The sequence below is a fragment of the Hippoglossus hippoglossus genome, chromosome 20 (genome assembly GCF_009819705.1).
Source record: "Hippoglossus hippoglossus isolate fHipHip1 chromosome 20, fHipHip1.pri, whole genome shotgun sequence".
NCBI lineage: Eukaryota > Metazoa > Chordata > Actinopteri > Pleuronectiformes > Pleuronectidae > Hippoglossus > Hippoglossus hippoglossus.
In genome coordinates this window covers 13,815,126-13,833,547 of record NC_047170.1, presented here as the reverse complement: position 1 = coordinate 13,833,547, position 18,422 = coordinate 13,815,126, and the positions used below count along the sequence as shown (strand labels likewise).

Below are 18,422 nucleotides of genomic sequence, written 5' to 3'. Positions count from 1 at the left end.
CATGCACCACGGGGTCAAACAGCTGGAGCGACATCGGCTTCCTTTCAGTCACCGTGCAGATCGGCATCCTCAATTCGGCGGCTGATTTTGTGAGCCGTGAAAGCGCGGATACAACTTCCGTGAATTAAATGTTTTAATGGCTCTAATTTTGTTTTCAAGGGAGTGTTCGGACTCTAAACATTGCATCGCAGGAATTGTGGAGTGCAATCTGCTCTGTGAAAGGTCAAAGCTCAAACTGAGGCAGCGAGAAGATTCCTGACATAAGCTTGTTAGCACAGCGAGTCTTTTGCTGCTTTTCTTGTGTCAGCAATGTTCCCTCACCTCTTTGACTTTGACTGTTTTGTCTCTTTCTCGTCTGTCACTCCTATTCGTTCGCAGAAAGTGTCGACAGACACGTTCACATTGTCGCGGGCAAACAGAGGCTCCACTGTTGTCATGCAAAGCCGAGACTTTTTTAAGAAAGAAGTGTTGAATTTTGTGCAGATGTCTTCCAGCTTTATTTCCCCACTACCGTCCTGTGTCTCTGCTGCAGATGTGAAGGCTTTTGTTCTCCTCATCCCGGCTTCTCTCTGAGCTCTGGATAGTCTCAGCGTGTGTTGTCCAGGAATGCGTTCATTTATTTTTTTATTGAATAGTACCAGAGTGTGGATGTTTCATCATAAATAAAGCACAGTCAAACAGGTTTTTGAAAGGGTGGCATAATGCCTGTCTTTGAGGAAGAGACCAAAGTCCCTCCAGCTCTAAAACTTCAGGGTTCGACCTCAGAAGAAATAAAATAAAATAATTTTCCTTTAAATCACTGATTCAGGATCTCTCTGAAGTTTTTTGGCCCAAAATGACTGAATGTGCACAAAAGTTTGATGATTTTTGATGACATTCAGTCCACACACATTCATTGTCCCCAGAGGATCAGTCCTTATGACTTTTGTGAACCTCTGACGTCCTCCATTAGCACCAATTAGCTTTAATTGTTATCGCGGTGTGAAGTTCATTGGCAGCTGAGATAAATATTTTTTTTATCATCAAATAACCAATTAAAACCAAATTTATGACCAAATACCAATAAAACTAATGAGATCCCTCAGCTGAACTTTATTTTTAGTGCATATTAGCAAAAGTTAGCATGCAAACATATCAAACTAACAGTGAACACACCACATCTGCTAAAAATAAAGATTTAGTTTTCCTCGTCTCTTTGATGTGACTCGCAGCCTCTTCCAGGAGTAGATGGCGCTTGACTGTGTTGACAGTGCCTGCAGTAAATTATCTGGATGGCCTCCACGTGTGTTTAGTCTGTCGTCCAACTATCTTGGAAGGTCAGATTAAAAAACACGGGGGGGAATTTATCTCCGCGCGTTTGCAATAGGTGCAGTCGTTTCAGAAATCCTTGTGCGGTGATTGAGGTGTAGATCAGTTCACGACGCCGGATGCATATCAGCCCTGATTGATGATAATTGCCGCGAAATAACTGATACCCAATTTGTCAGCTGGCAGACGAGACACAGAGCAGATCACGTGAAACGTATTTCAGCGCGAGGACAAGCCTGTTAGTCAAGGTCATTCTCTGCACTTCACTGAGTGTCAGCGACGTGTTCCTGCAGGTCCGCGTCTGGGTGGTGACCCAGTTCCCCGTCTGACAGGCTCATAAACACCTCACGGCAGACTGATTAGAGGGAACAACAGCCCCACACACGACTGTACCGTCTTTATAGACTTTGTAAAAGAGCCAGGGGCGTCATTATGCAGTTTTACACAGTGCTCATCATATGCTGCTGAGGGACAGGTCTATATAATCACTACCTGGCCTTGTTGCCTACACTTCTACAGGTCCAGAGTGGAGGATGTATAGAGACGCTCTCGTCCGAGACAGATCACCACATCCAACCTCTGCCTGGCTACGTTCCCACTGTGGCTTTGTTGGATGTTCTCTGCCTCTGAGTTTGATGAGACCTGGCGTATATAAGATAAAAGCTGCATTCACTGAGCCCAGGCCTTTCTGTTGGAGACTGAAATACCTCATCTCTGAAGTCTTTACTTTTCCATCAATACTCTTTAATCATTCCTCTCTTAAGTTTTGAAGCCAGAGTCAGACAGCGATGGCAAATCGATCAGAGTAAGAGGCACAATGTCATTATCTGCCAAATGTTATGGTTACGATTGGACCAGGACCAAAGAGAAGACTCGATGCACTGTGTCTTTGCCAGCCAGTAATGTCATGTTAATGCTGTAATTGTTTTCCTTGTCAAACAAACTTTGTGATTCTCTTCCCAAGGACAGAAGTTTACTTTTTAGACACTGATGAAGGATTAGCGTTCCCTCACGCTAATCATTGGCACTGGACAGATTTGTGCTGCTCTGAGACTCTGCAAGACAAAATGAAACTGCTGCATCAGACGACCACCTCTGTGTGGCGAACAACACTCCCAGTGTGTGTGTGTGTGTGTGTGTCTGTGTGTGTGTGTAATAAGAGCTTGTTGTTTTCTACCTGTAAAGCCCCCGGCAGTGTGTCTCCTCTGAGAAAGGTGGTGTCAAGTCAGAGGATAGTGTCTGCAGCAGCTCTGTGTAACACAGTGACTCAGCTGCCCCTTCTCCTCCTCTCTGAACGCTCCTCCTTCTTTTTCCCTCCTTCAACATATAAAGCCCAAATGTCCAGGATACGAATGTTGCCATCTTGGGCATTTGGAGCCAGAGTCTGCAAAGTCGCTAAGCCAATCACGAGTCAGACTCAAATAACTAGTTGATTCCAAACTAACTGGAAAATGAGCACTTGAGCACTTATCAGTGTGATAAGAACAGAAACCATCTCTGACAAGAATGGATTTGATCAGACGCTTTGGCTTCATCATCAACGCACAAAACTTAAAGCACAATGCGAGTTTTGTTTTCTCGCCTATTCCCGATATGTATTTCATGTCATGTGTTATAATAAAGTTTTTGAGGTTATTATCACAGAGAGGTTTCGTGATCTATTCACGTGTTGCGACTTCTTGGTGATCTAAAGCAATTACCTCTGAATATGTCCCCTCGGTGCAGCAGCTACACCTCGATAACTTTCCTCTCTTTCCTCTGACTGAACAAAACCACGTCTCTCCAGGAGCCGCGGGCCCCCTCAGTTTGATCAATGTAGCCTGGAGAGGCAGAACATGGGGCCCAGTGCTGATGGCAGGGAGCCCAGAGGCATGGCATGAGGAGAGAGGGAGGGCTGAGGCATACTTGTCACACATGAAAGTACTGAAACAGGGAGATTTTCAAAGCCAGACCGGGTTCGGGGCTTAACTTTCCCAAGAAAATGCCAAGATTCTCTAACTGTGCTGCAACTTTCCTGACAAGCAAAACCTCTGTATAAGAAAGCGTTTCACATTTTGTGAAATAAACCTTTTTAGCAGTTATTTATCTTCTTTCTTAATTCTAATGTTACACTTAGAACATGTAATGTGTGTATTAGTGGTCTTTAGAGCCAGATTAGCTGTTACTCACTGTTTCTGTTAACCACCTGCTGGATTAGAGCTGTAAGATATGACCAAAATCTCTTACTCAGGTGAAATTACGTATAGTTACTTGGTACTCTTGCCTTTTCGGAGCCTTGTACATTGGAGCCATGTCTTTGCAGATGTTCAGCTGCAGCTGTTGTGTCTTTCTTTGCCATATGTTGTGCCGCGGGCAGAAGCCTCTTGCAGCAGTCTGGGATTTGTTTTGTGCACTCGACTGTACTTTAGTGTCTCTCCCCCGACTCCGTGCTATTTGAAATGATTCTTGCATAGGTGGTCAGAGTGGGTGAGTCTGTTGTGGGAACTGGTCTGTTGCATAATTTACAAAATACTGACTTTTCATACCCAAACCACGTCCATGTAGCAGACGTCTCGCCTCTTGGTTACAAGCTTTGTCTGGTTTGTCTCCCCAAGGGTTTCTTGTGTTGCCTTTCATATGAATTTACTGCCTGATGTGCATTGGGGAAGAACCTGTCTAAAAGATATTACTGTAAAGAACGTGATTAACTGTAGAATCAACTAAACGACAGAGAATGATGACGTAAAATATTTAGTTTACAGGTACAAGAATGACAGTTTGGTTGGGGGCCCGAAACTGCCAAAATCAAAAAATAAATACAGAAATAATAATCATACCAAGGACACAGACATACAGAAATAAGTTTATAAACTTAAAATGATGTAGATTAATGATTAAATAAATAAATAAATAATCACCAAAGTATACGTATTTATTCATTTACCTTTACTTCTTTCTTTCTATATTTCTATTTTGAGCAGTTAGTTCGACTCAACAACTTATGACTCCGAGCCAAAACAAAGCCAGCGTCTGTAGTTTTCTCCTCCTGGGACAATTGTGACAGTTTGTGATGATTTGCTGATGGTTTCTGGTGAGACTGCCAAGGAGCATCCATCTCCCCACGACACACCCACTTGTCTCCTGATTGTTTTCACCTCAGGAGAAACAAACTACCCTTCATCTAGGCTGACTACCTCAGAGAAAAGCGTCAGTGGACAAAGAAGCGTTGGAAGATGTTCGGGAACAAGTGAATCCCGTTTGCAGTCAGAGCTCGTCTCTCGCAGGCTGTTTGTCAGAGGCCACTGAACTGTCTGTTTCCGTTAAAGACTCAGCGCAGCCATGCTTTGCTGTACAAGACAAATGGAGCCATCGGTTCTGACAAATACTCCCTCGTCCTCTGCAGGGGTCAGATTTACGTTTTGAATTAGATCAATCAACGTATATCCGTGGGATGGATGGGCTCAAACCACAGTCAGAAGCAGAAACGTGTTCACTGGCTTAACACTGAGGGGCTTTCACCACAAGTGTACGTGTCAGCACAGGCAGCGGTCTGACGAGGCCGAGTCTCCACGCTGCTGAGGGGATCCACATAAGCTGCCGTCCCGTAAATGTTTGAGCCCAGGGGGATAAAGGCGAGCAGCAGCTTGTAATGTCAACTCACCTGGGACTCCAAGGCCGGGGTCGTCAACTACGTTTGTCAAAGGGCCAGAGACACTGTAGGGGAACGTACATTTTTTAACCTACATCAGTGTGAATAGACTCTTAAAAACATGGGTCTAAACTGATACTAGACACTTAAGCTTAAGTGGAAATTCCCCTTAGACCTTGAGGCAGTTCACAGAGGAGTAATGGATCATATGTGTAGTTAATGTAATTGACAATCCAGTCCTTTTACACTATGATGCAATTATGTAGTTTCCTGATTGGTGGAATGAATTTATCATTCATTTTTATGTTTGCCTCCATCTCACCTGCTGCTTTAGACCGAGCTGGTTCTCCCACAGCAGCACGTCGGCTGCCGTCCTCCTCCTCCTCCTCCTTCATCCCTCTCCTCATTAGCTGCTAACCCTGGCCCTCTCTTGTTGCATCAGCTGCCACAGCAACACTTGTTGAAGTATTGGAAACAGACCATAGAATTGACATGGAGGGAAGAGGAGGTGAAATTCACAGTGGGCAAGGAGGGGGCCGAGTGAATCAATGAAATATGATCTTACCCATTTGAAATACGGGTTTGAAGTAAGAAAACTGAAAATCAATATACTGCAGTCGATGTTGATATTGTGGCGGAGCGTCGAATTAATTAGACCTTTAGTAGCCAGAAAAAGGGTTTTTCGAGTCAAAGATCTTAGAAATATTTTGATCCATTTCATCTCCACTAGCAAATCCCCTGATCTCAGAGATTCTGTTTCGATTAAAATGCTGATTTAATGGAATATCTGAGTTAACTTCCAGGATTCACGTCATACCTACTCCCGTACACCTGCTTCCTATTCGCCTGTTTTCCACTCCTGTTAACAACCTGCTCTCCAGCTCCGGACCCTGCAGCTGCACCCCACAGCTGTCCAGGGATTGTCACATGGGAGCGATGAACCAGAACGACCTGCTCTCTCCCCCCCATTTTATTTCAACTCAAGTGACCTGACTAATAAACTCTTTTCCCACATTACAGTGCGATCCCTCTCTGCTTCTATGTCCAACTCTATTTCTGTCTTTGCCAGTAAGCGAATTCTTCAAAAACCGGCCTAATTTAACGAGACAGGTCTCTATCTTATCTCTGAGACAGCAATTTAAATCACAGAGAGGACGGCTGCTCATGAGGAAATCATCAATCTGGCTTATCCTCTGCTCAAAGAAATCAAAAAGTTTAACTGTTTATTAGATTTGTCACATTCTGCAGAACACTTTCTTGCTGTCACCAGAGTCATTTTTGGTGCCATTGCAAATTAGCGAGACGAGTGCGAGAGTGAAATTAATGAGAAATCTGATGAATCGCGAATTTAATCGATTTAATTGAGCTCGCACACTCCGACGAGTGAAGAAACCGTTTGTACTTTTCCACTTGTCCTGTCGGAGAGAAAGAAACAAAGCAGAACTCGTCGGCTGAAATCTGCATAATTAAGAACTTTCACAGGAGGCAAAGTGGAAATCCTATTATTCAATTGGCAATGCAAATGTTTTCCGGCGCCCGTTTCTGATTGAATGGAAGTTTGAGAGTGTAACGAGATACACTCTTCCACATGCACAATCCCCTCGATAATGGGATTTGGGTTTTCAGTTTTTTTTCGGAGGGAATCAGCCATCTGTTCTGTGACACGCTGCTCTGTGGGTCTCATTTTCTGCACAGCCAAACTCCTGGTGAGGGGAGGGGAGGGGGGGGGGGGGGGTTGCGTTGTAAACAATATTTAATATTGATTTCTTGCGAGTGGCTAAAGTCTCCACCACCGAGGTTGAGGCAATTACAGGCGCTGTGTGACTGGGATGCATCTCGCAGTTTGTCAACAGATACATGAAATGTGCTGGGCTGGGGAATGGTGTCTCTCTCTCTCTCTTTCTCTCTTTCTACTCTGGATGTACAGCAGCAGAAGAAGAAGAGAGTCTGATGTGCGTTGGTATATTTTTGTTGTTGCTGGCTCGTGGGTGTGGGCGCCCGGAGGCTGTAGGTGGGAGAATATGGGATTTGGGCGAGTTTTGAAGAAGTTTGTTTCCACTTTCCACATATTTTGAAACGCTCACTGGGCCACGACCCGAATCTTAATCATGCGAAGCGCATGCTCTTATTTACAAGGCTCTGAGTTGCTCACATGTTAAGTATTTATGGCTTGAGCAGAATTGGCTTGATTATAAGGAATTTCATAAGTGGATATAATGGCTGCCCTAAGTGCTGGTATATGACGAACTGTGCAGCGTGACGACCACAGTACGTGATGCTGGTCGAGTTGGTCATGATGGATGATGCCGTGCTGAGAGAGGAGGATGCACCGCTGACTGAATGTGGGAAGATTAATGTGGGCAATTAAAAAGAGTGGATACTGGTACGGTAATACAATTTATTGCCATCGATACATGTGATAAAGCGAAATCAGCTGATGTTATCAACCTCATCGGTGTATTGATCGGAAGAAAAGCAAAGCACAACTGGAACGGCACGAGACCAGTCCCCTCAAATTCAATCAGGCTGCACCCAATTGCACACACTCTCTTACAGCAGCCTCTTAAATGTGCCTGATTTTCTTTCATCAAGATCCATGAATTATTCCATTGGAAATGTGTACAAATTTAAAAAAGATTAACGCAGGCAAATCAGGCTGATACGGAATACACTTAAACTTCTTTCTCAAACTTCTCCTTCGAGAAAAACGTATTCGTCTACTGTGACTTTTTAGTCTGGTCCGTGTCCCATCCAATACCATGGAGGAGGCAGGATTTATGCCCCGTACTGTAGCAAGCAACCAGTTGGGGATGAAGACTTTTGGCGGGTTTACATTTTGTCCACCGTTTGAGTTTGGGGAGGTTGGGCAGCGAGCGAGGGGCTTTGATGCTGATGGATGAGCAGGAAGGACGAGGACAGGCTCAAGGGTCCTGTCTGGCCTCGCCTGGAGCCTCACCCCCCCCCCCCCCCCCCGAAAGAAAGTGGAAAAAACACGGTTAATACACCCACACGGGAGTCAATCAATCTCCACCTGCAGGAACAGTCACACACACATAGACACTGAAAATCTTCCACACCACACACACACATGAATGTAACCACACACACACATTTGGAACCACAGGGAATCAATCTTCAGTTTGGTCAGCTTGGCTCAGCTTGGCTCAGCTTGGCTCAGGTCTGTTATTTCTTCGACGTTTGTCTCTCGGTCAACTCTCAGATTGATTACTTTTCTAGAGTGACAGAAATAGAGCGGGCAATTAACCTAAAGCAGCAGTACTGATCCGTTTGTTTGAAAATGGACCACGATTCAACCTCAGAAGTTGCTGTTGTGTTGCTGCCGTCTGTTTTCTTTTCTCTGTCTTGTGAGGCGATGATTAATAAGCTCGAAGCAGATAGATCACTTCACTGCCGGGGCCGCAGAATAAATCAAAATGAGCGATGTGATGGGAAATATGGTGAGTGAGTCTTATGCTGAACTGAGACTCTAAGATTGATAATGGTGCAAACCAGCAGTCGTGAGCTGCGGGGAATAAAAAGTGCCTCAGGTGTAACCGTAGACTGTAAATAAACATGGACGACACGTTTTCACTTCCTCCCATGATCCAGAAATAAAGCCAAAATATCCTGGATGTGAACACTGCCATCTTGTTGAGTTAGAGTCTGTGCAGAAGTGATCAGGGGAGGGGGGGTCCCACCGAATCACCAGCTCGACCAATCGCGAGTCAATCTCAGCTGTCAATCATGATGTTTCACCCCGTTTTAATAGCATCAAATAACCAATTAAAACCAAACTTATCAGAAACATTTGAACAAACAACAGTGTTACTCTCTGCCCCGCCCTGATTCACCTGTGTCCAATTAGTCTCCTCAGTCTCATGTTCAGTTTTCTTCAGTTTGGCCTCCTGCTGTTTTCTTGGCTTCCTGCTTTGTTTCCTTTTTGGATTTGGACTCTCTGTTCGCCTTGCTGTCTGCCACCTGCCAAAGTGGAATAATCAATCATTCAGCAAACAGACAAACGGAAGACATTATTTTTTTTACTATTCAGGAAGGCCTTTTGACTCGTCTCTTGTGACAGAGCAGGTGTAAGTAATAAACTCCTGACCTGTCGTGGTTTACTGGGACGTCGGAAATAGAACAGACATTGTTAACGTTAACATGGCACCTGTGCTTTTCCTACAAGTTAAGATGTCTGCTGTGAGAAAGGCTTTTGAGCGAGGAGCTCTTGTTCCGCCAAGTACCGGAAAATACTGTAGAGTAGGTTTCACCAGCTCTTTATCATCTCCGTGGAAATGTTTACGACTGTTTCAGTCCGTTCTGGCTTTTTTTATTCCCATGTAGACACTGTAGGAAACTGACTTTGATGAAATGTTCAGTTTTTATTGTTTTTCCGACAGATTATATATTTAGTTGTTGAAGCCAAATCATCTGTGCTTTTTAGATACATGCAGAGATATTAATCCCAGGTGTGGTAACTACAGACGAGCACCAGGGTCAGGTAAAGGGGAAACAAGTAAATTTTTCCAATTTGCATTTCAAGATTGAAGTCAAAATAGAGAGAATAGACGGAATTTAAGATTTAAAGGTCAACATTTTTAGATTATATATAACTAACAGCCTTCGATAAATCAACTGGTGAAACTGTTCTTCAGAATCAGTTTAATAACAATTCTTTCTATTGATCACATTAACACGTGTGATAAATGGTATAAGGACTTTAAAGTGATTGTGCTGTAAACGACAGACACTGGCTCCTCTATCTGGATTCACAGAACAGAGGAGTTTACTTTGTCCTCGACATTTCAACTTTTCTCCAAATGCAAAAAAAAAAATCTTCCTCTGATTTAGTTTGACTTTATTCTGTGTAACATTTCTAGTTTTTTCTTGAAATTGTTATTCTCAAAAGGAAAATCTTCCTGTCTCCTTTTTTCCTTAAGTTTGGCCCTAATACTCTTCCGTAGATACAGATTCCTCAGAGTTTTCGAGGATAAGTTCACAAAAACAGTGATTATTGTATCAAGTATGTTTCAAGATCTATTCACTGTGTGAACCCGCAGGATTAAGGTGAGGCCGTTGTTTGTGATGTGGCGTATCAGAATAAAAGTGCAGGCCTTTGTCCTGCCTATCCCGCTCTATTCACCGGTGCAGCTGTGACCATTTCCAATTTTCGGGTCTGTTAAGCAAGCACCAAGAGAACTGTGGGAACAGTGAAAGGATGGATTTCTTGTTTTCATGGACAGATTCAGGCGGAGCGAGAGATGCTGAGTTCTTTTTCCGTGCGAAGATTGGTGACGGTTTTGTCCGTAGCTTGCTGCTGACCTGTGAGAATACAGTTATATCAGCACAGGTAATGGTCCGTGCTGGAGGGAGGAGAAATAATCTGTTACATGAGGTCCAGAGTGCGGTCGTACATTTCCTGACAGGCCCCCGTGCTCCCTCGTGGGCAGAGCAACTCAAGACCTCAGGGCTCCTGAGCCGCGCTGCTCGCTCGCAAACAAAGTTGAAAAGTGGAATGAGGGCCAGCAGCAGTTCTTCATCGTGCTCCAGTCCATCACTCAATCTGCTGAAATATGAGACACGACACTGCGCCTGACTGGAATCCTGAATTCCTAAACGCCCGTGTCACTCGGGAAGCGCTCCTGTCTTTGTAATCCCGCTGTCTCCTGAGTGCCTGCAGCTCTCCGTGGCTGTCAAAGCTTTTTTTTTTAGATAAATTTACTGCGCTGACCAACGTCAACCACCAATTACATAAGGAAAGCCACGGCGGTGACTGCAGACTCCGTGATGGTTAACTCCGGCACTTTAAACCCTGTGTTTTGAGGTCAGACGCTCTGTGCTCGGCTGTGTTTCTGGTGCTTTGTGGCCGAGCCTGCTTGGGTTCTGTGTCCAGGGTTATTTAGATGTTTTGAGCTGACACTCGAAAGGGAAATTAGCGATTCTCTTTGGAGCCCGTTTAAAGAGCAATTAGGTTCCTCAAGGTTAAAGCCTTGATTAAAAACCAGCGGACCTGATGCCAGACGCTCTCTACTTCCTAATTTGCCCTCTCAGTCTTTTTCCCCTCCGGCCTCCTTCCTTCCTCTCACATCCAGCTCTGACACCTGTCCTCCTCATGGACCCGAGCGAACGCCACATTAGTTTGCTTCAAATGAATTCCTTCCACCTCTCGTGCTCTGCAGATGTAATTCACACTTTGAGAGCTCGGAGATTGGCTTTTATTTATAGCGCTGCTTTCATGCATGGCTCTTTTTTTCTAATTTGGTTGATATGCAACAGCAGCTGCTCAGCACACACAGGTTTTTTCCTTTTAACCGTGTAGGTTCGAGGTGATTTAGTTCCTCGTTTTGTCACTCGGGTGTTGCCGGGAACCTTTTCTGATGAAGTTTATTGTGCAGGGCTTTGACAAGCGTATCAACAAAAGTGGGTCAAAGGCTTTGAGACATCAGCATTGTAGACATTGTAATCTGATATCTGCAACACAAGATCTTCAGCAAGCATGGATTCAGCAAAATACAGAAGCCCCCTCCTGCCTCTGTATCTGCTCTCCTCATCTGAACCTCGGGGGGGAAGTGTGTGTTCTAGCGCTTTGACTTGGAAAGATGTGACTAATTGTTGGCAAAACAAATCTCTGGTGTAATGGAGCGTTCATGACAGGCAGGACACACACTTGATGCCTCTCTCTCCCGAGGGGAGGCTGCCTTCCATTTTCGCAGGGAAAGCTGGATATCGTTGAATTTTTTTCGGGCTTTGTGTGCGTGTTGTTCTCGTGCACGGCCCCGTCTTCCGTGCTGTGCACTATTTGATTTCACGTCTCAACTCGTCTCGTGCACCGCCTATGTGAGATTTAGATGCATCCACTGTGATTTAAGTTCTCCTCTCATATCGCGCCGCTCATCGTCTGAGGCTGGATCTGCTCTGCAGGTGCCGCCTCTCTGGCTACCTGCGTTTAACTTTCTCCTGCAGTCAGCTCTTCGGCTTTATGTGCTTGCTTAATGACAGGCTGCGATTTTTAAGAGAGGATGTGTAAAAAAGCGAGCCACGGCAGGTTAGAGACGCGCACCTCGCTCTGCATAACAATCTTTACACAGACGTCTGGGATTTGCGTGGACTCTGCAGCAGAACTTTTCATTGTTACGTTTTGAAAGCCCTGCCGTCGGATGACTTGTTGTCAAACGTGCTTTGCATTTAAAATATTCAATTAATATGAAAATGAAGCGCGAGTTGTTTTGCAGGTTATTTGCTGTGTGTTATCAACTCAATCTATCAACACATAAGAGATGGAGAAGCTTGTTTAACTCTTGTTTGACAGAAGATCAAACATTAACTCCTATTAAAGCCAGTTTATTAACTCGTTGGTTAAATTGAATGATTCGTATTATCTGTCACTGCTGCTTCATTTCAGCATCATGGCTGATAACACTCTGTCAGGGTTTCGGTGTTTCTCACTCCCTGTCGTCACGGCTCTCGAGCTGAGGTGACCCCGTGCATAATTTGGCTTGTCGGTGTCAAACACACATTGTTCCTCTGGTCATAGGAGATCTGTTGACTTTTTATTTATATTTTTGTCGTTCAGCACCAGGATGAATCTGCAAAACGAATCAATTATTTGCATTTTGTATCAAATTATTTATTTTTATACATTATTTATTTAATGAAATTATCCATTTAGAAATGTCAATCTGTGTTTTCAGGTTGTAAAATGCGAATAGTTAAAGGTTACATTATTCTGAATGTGATATTTTTTTTGTTTAAGGCTATTCATCGAGAGGTCAAAATTTAAAGACAAGCATTGGTCTCTGGGAAATTTTTCGACACACTAAATTGTCATCAGTGTTACTCATGTTTAAAGACCAGACAAAGGCCATTTTGTATAAATGTGATTTCACTTTTAGACCTCAGATGTTTTGTCTTCAGCCATGACTTCAAATCGTTTTTTACTTGATTGCGAGGGAAACCAATAAGTGACCTGAGTAACCCCCTCAAATGTGTGCGTGACAAAGTGATAGAGTGCTTCTCCTGACAAATGTCCCCGATGAATCTTAAGCTAATGAAAAAGACGGAATGGAAAGATGGCAATTTTCTCCTCTCACGACCTGGAGAGACACCGTCTAATTGTGTTGAGTGGCTTTCTACCATCCATCACCGAAATGATCCTTTCTGTTGTATTCAAGTGAAAATTTGCACAGTTCCTGAACGATGTGGGAGCTTCAGCAACCGTTACAGCGACTTAATCTGCGTTGACCCCGGTGAGGTGATTGGCAAAGAGTCGACTGTTTCACACCCAGAGAGAGAGACTCAGCTCTGCGGTGCCTGGAAGGGTCTGCTGGTCGTACTGATAAAGCAGCTTTCAGTGGGCACTACATTAAGCACTCTGACACCCAGAGATAGAAAGGCTATGGAACCGGGATGTGACTCATTCTTTTATCCTGTTTTTCTGAAGAAATCGCAATGAAGCGTTCCCATTCCTCCTCCTCCTCCTCCTCCTCCTCCTCCTCAGCCAGTCATGTGTGGTGGTCTCCTGTCAGGTGGGAACCAAGAGAGAAAACCGGGGGGGGGGGGGGAGGAGCGGAAACTGACTGAAAGAAGTGTTGCGGACAGCACCTTTTATTCCGCGGTTTTATGACCTCCTGAACGTTCTTGAAAGGTTTTAGGTGCAACCACATTACAGTCCCCGTGGTGTTTGTGAATCCGAGGTGTTGACAGGCGTGAGCCGGCCAACAAGGCTGCCTGACAGAGTCATGGTGAAGGTATGTGGTGGGCTTTCAGAGGCACTGAGGGAAAAGGGAGGAGGGGGGGGGTTCTTTCCGCACAAAAGGCGAGGAAAAGTCCTGCACGGAGGAGAAGCCTTGTCCTGATGGGGGGGTTATTTTAGGTGTCCCTCAGGGGGATGTTCCACAAAAGACCCTGCGTTTCCCCTGGATAATAAGATATTCTGCTGTCCCTGAGTCAGAGCTGTGCTGTACACAAGAGAAATGCAGGTGCATGTGCATGGGGGGGGGGCTCGGGATGACTGTTCTCAGAGGAGCATGCTGGGAAAAGAGCAGCCATTTATTCAAGGCCCCTATGTCGTGGTCATGGTGCATTTTAAAGTATCCGCTGTTTGCCAGCTTTCCACCGTATATTAAGGAGCCGACAAAGATCCTTTAGGGGGGAAAATAGATGTTTATGTGTCAGTGGAACGGAATGTGAAGGTGCCTCTTGGATTAGAGTATACAACAGGAAGTTTGACTGGGATATTTTGTTCACATGGATGCGACTAAGGACCGTTAGGAATAGAGTGAGTGTTGGGCCGGAGATAAAGGCTGAATCCCAATGTCTGCCCCCAAGGACCTGAGCCCTGAACCCTCACAGACTTCATCAGTGTTAAAGGGCTTTAAATGGTATAAACAGGAACGTTATTCTATTTCATGCTGTTTACTTTCCTCACGGCCAAGGTGCTTGAGGAACCGACTGATTGATATCATGTCCTGCGCTCTTGTAGTGGACAAAAAGGGTTATTGGTGAAGAACGTCTAGCTTCTGACGTCTAAATGATCCACATTCAAAGAATTAACTCAGAAATACAGAAAATGCAACAAAAAAACCAACATAAAATATTCAATAATATGTCTTTCATGGAGGTCGGAGATGATGGCTCAAAAAACGATTCTCTCCATTCGTCCCTGTCGTCTTTTACACTCGTCCCTGCACCTTCTGCTCCGCACAGATTGTCCCCTTTTGTTTCTGTCGTTGCCAATTCCCATTATAAAGTGAATCTGTCAGCCTCCACTTTGGGTGAATTAGCATCTTAAGCCTCTCTACTTGCTCTCACGGTGCCCTTTCTCCCCTCCTGAGAACCACTGGTCAGATGCCCAGAAAGAGGAGGAGGAGAGAGGAGGACAAGGAGAACCAAATGTGACCGTGAGAGAAAAGAGGCAGTGGGGGAAAGAGGAGGAAAATGTGCCCTGCGATCTAAACCCAGTGACCTCCCTCTCCTGTTAAAAGAAGGAACAGAGGTATAACAGTGAATCAGCAGTTTTTTCGGTCCTAAAGCAGAAATAAATTACATCGCAAATGCAAGCAGTCTGTAAACTTTGCATTTGGAGTACTGCTATAAAAATGAAGTTTATTGCTAATTGCATTTAGCTGTTTCGTCCAATTAGGATCATGGGCAACAGGAGCTTATCTGAGCATGCAGAGCATTAGCCTCAAGGCAGGGAAACGAATCTGCTGTCCAACACATGAATATACCTTTGAGAGATTCTGGTCCAGGCGATGAAGAGGAACCCATCAAAGCAAGTGGAGAATCTTTAGCCTTTCATTTCCTCATTGATGGCTGGAAATTGCTTTGTCAGGTCGGCCACGATAAACATTTATGTTTTCCTGATAAAAAAGCCGAATTGTGTTGAGCTGAGTGAAATCCACACGATCATTCCTGCTTTTATTGACCTTACTCAACCAAAAGAAACGAACGTGCACAGTGCAGTTTTTCTTACGAGCAAACAAACGTTATGTTTACGTTGACGGTTACTTGCCAAAACTCATTTTGTGTAATTTTGAGCTGTAACAAACGTTATTAAAAGCATTTCCTCCCTCTTAAAAGAAAATCCATTGGCAGAAACATGCACGTTGAGTCATCAGTAAAAAAATAAATCAGCTCCATGTGTCAACAAAATCTGAAAATTCATCTTTTATCTTCTTGTTTTTGCTGGACTGACATTTTTCAACCCAAGTGGAATTTGGAAAAGAGTGAAAGCATTTTAAAATGTCGGCCTTGCTTTTTATTGTGGACATAATAAACCAACCATTTGCAAAAAATGAACTTATGCGACAAACTATTCCAAAGTATTCAAACTAGCATGGCCCTCAGTGGAACGCATACTTCACCAAGGCTGTTCCCTTCAATTCAAGCAAGCTGCACCAAATTACACAAACTCATAGATTTGGAAAAATAACTTTTGCAATGTTAAAGAGTGAAAAACATTTCCAGGATCTGCCCCTTTGTATAAAATACTCACCAAAATTGAATGGGTTCTTTCTGGGCTCAGGTCCCATCCTTTGAGGTTTCATTGAAATCCGATCTGTAGTCAACAAACAAATGGATGGTGGCGAAAACAAAACCTCTCAGGTAAAGGTCAAAGCAGGTAAACAGGGAGTTTAAGGTGAATCTTTAAGAGCAGTGGTGACGTGATTGCTTAGCTACAGGTAAATAAATGATTTGAGCTGAACACAGTGATTCAAATCAGCAGCGTCGATCACAACATCCACTCAGTCGCAGTAAAAAGGTCTTGAGGACCTCTTGAACTGCTGAGGGTTGTTTTTCTTCCTCATTCTGACTCATTTTCATTTCAGGGAACTATTACTTACACCAACGCAGCACATTTTGCGTATTATCTCGCAGTCCGTCTCCGGCTCAGTTAATCAAGTCGGTGTTTACATTAACACAAAGCGCCATTTCTCACCTGCCACCAGCGTCTCGGCTCCGACTCGGGGATGGGGGATGAACGAGTGGGACTGTGGTCTGCTGGTCTGTGTCACGGCTGCTGAGTCATTCCTAACGCGCGTCTGGTTCAGCCGGAGAGAGATTTCTCCCCAAAGCAACGAGAGAAAGTCTGCACAGACAGTGAATTATGAGCGAGCGGCACAAGATTAATGGCTCGAGGAGTTGCCGCCTCTGTGACTTTGACTAGTGCCTGAAGTGAAAGTAAAGACATTGTGCCGTGTAATTATTGTGCACGCACAACTCACTCTATGGTATGTTCACAAATCACCAGATTTCCTTTTTGACTAACACAGGGTTCAATAGTTTAAAATCGAATTAAATGAAGCATGCTGTATTATTACACCAATTATAATAAATATGTGACTTCCTGTGGTACGTTTATCACCATGAAATTACAGCTTCATGCTGATTCAGCGATGGACCATACACTGATTTTCTCCTTCTTTTTCCCCTCAGGTGTCTTTTACTCGTATGTGGAGGGCCTGGCGGGGAATGAGGACGCAGCGGCCGACGTGAAGCTGTACAGCCACAGGTGGAGGAGACGGGTTCCCCCGAAACCTCGGAACATGGACAGCAACAGGGCCAGTCAGGAGCAGGACCAGGACCAGGACCCGGACCCGGAGCAGGAGGAGCCCGAGGGGTTCCCAGGCCTGCTCTCCGCAGAGGAGAGAGACAACAGCTCCCAGATCGAGGTACGTGTTGGTTCATGCGGAGGCTGTGCGACGGATCAGAGACAAAACAGTACTCTGCACGAGATTAAAACATTTTTGTAATGTGGAGGAGCTTCACATCAAATCCTGAAATACAAACGGAAGGCGTGGACTCGGGAGTGTTTCATGAAAGACTCGGATTGCATTTCAGAAAGCTGCACCCAGTTTATCTTTTATTCCGGTTCTTGCAAGTTCCTCGAACATATGGAAGTGCAACACTGTGGGAAACCTCCAGAGCACAACAGTTAATTGTGTAATTTGGCTTCATTAGCAGCTATACACACCCAAGGTCCTCCCACTGAAGTGAAGAGACGCTGCTTGATTGACTTATCAGAGCTTCTGTAATTACCGAATCTTAAATGGTGTTATTAACATCCACGTCGTAATTGCAACTCTGCTCTCATATACGCGACTTGTTTTTACTAATATGGATGTGTGTGAAAGTCTAAGTCTACTCCTTCCCTGGAGCAATTATAAATCTCTTTAGAAGGCTGAATGTTTAGTAATGGAAAAAGAAGACTGGCAGGGGCCCTGGGGCCTGAGGAGTAATATTGTATATCAAAAATGAAGCTCCGCCCTCAGGTGCTCATCTACCTTCTGCGAGTCTGGATCCTCTTAAACGTGACCTTGGAGAGACCAGAACAGGAAATTAACTCGGCCTCTTTCAGTTCCGAGTGGTTAGTGGACCTGCTGGAGATTTATGCTTTGGGTTCAGCCTGTGTTTGTGAATGTATGTAAATGAAAGGCATAACCCGCGCCGCCTTGCTGTGGCTCCTCGGTCGGCGCACGGCGTGGAGGCATTCAGTCAAAATGATGGCGGCGGTGGCGGCGGCGGCGGCGGCCCGGGCTTAGACAGCTCGTTAAATTTTCCTGCGGCTTCTAATCATCTCAGGTTCACAGTCTCTCAGCGAGGAGGGAGGGAGCTTTGATCATGAGCCGTAAACACACACACACACACACACACACACACACACACACACACACGTCTTCAAACTTCACACACGCCTTTATGTGTAGACACAAGTGTCAGCACCACACTTGTGCTAATTCATCAACGCATTCCACTTAAGATGACACACACACACTAACACAAACACATCCTCCCTTATCGTTCTCCTTCTGTGATGCTCGTTTGTTGTTGCTTAATGCACGGCACGGACATCCTGACATGCACACACACACACACACAACTATCCTTATTCCTCCTTGCACGGGCCTAACCAAAACCTTATCCCCTACCTTAACCATGATCGATTCATGTGTAACCCTAACCCACCCACAACATCTTACCCCGACCT

General features: G+C 44.7%; 1 protein-coding gene across 1 annotated transcript in view; it reads left to right on the top strand.

Moving 5' to 3' along the window:
• The window catches only part of plxdc2 (plexin domain containing 2), a 73,069-nt gene that overhangs the window by 15,063 nt on the left and 39,584 nt on the right, over positions 1 to 18,422 (top strand). Inside the window, exon 2 of the mRNA XM_034572647.1 lies at positions 16,871 to 17,106. Coding sequence (XP_034428538.1) covers positions 16,871 to 17,106 — 236 coding nt within the window. The remainder of the gene's footprint in view (positions 1 to 16,870; positions 17,107 to 18,422) is intronic.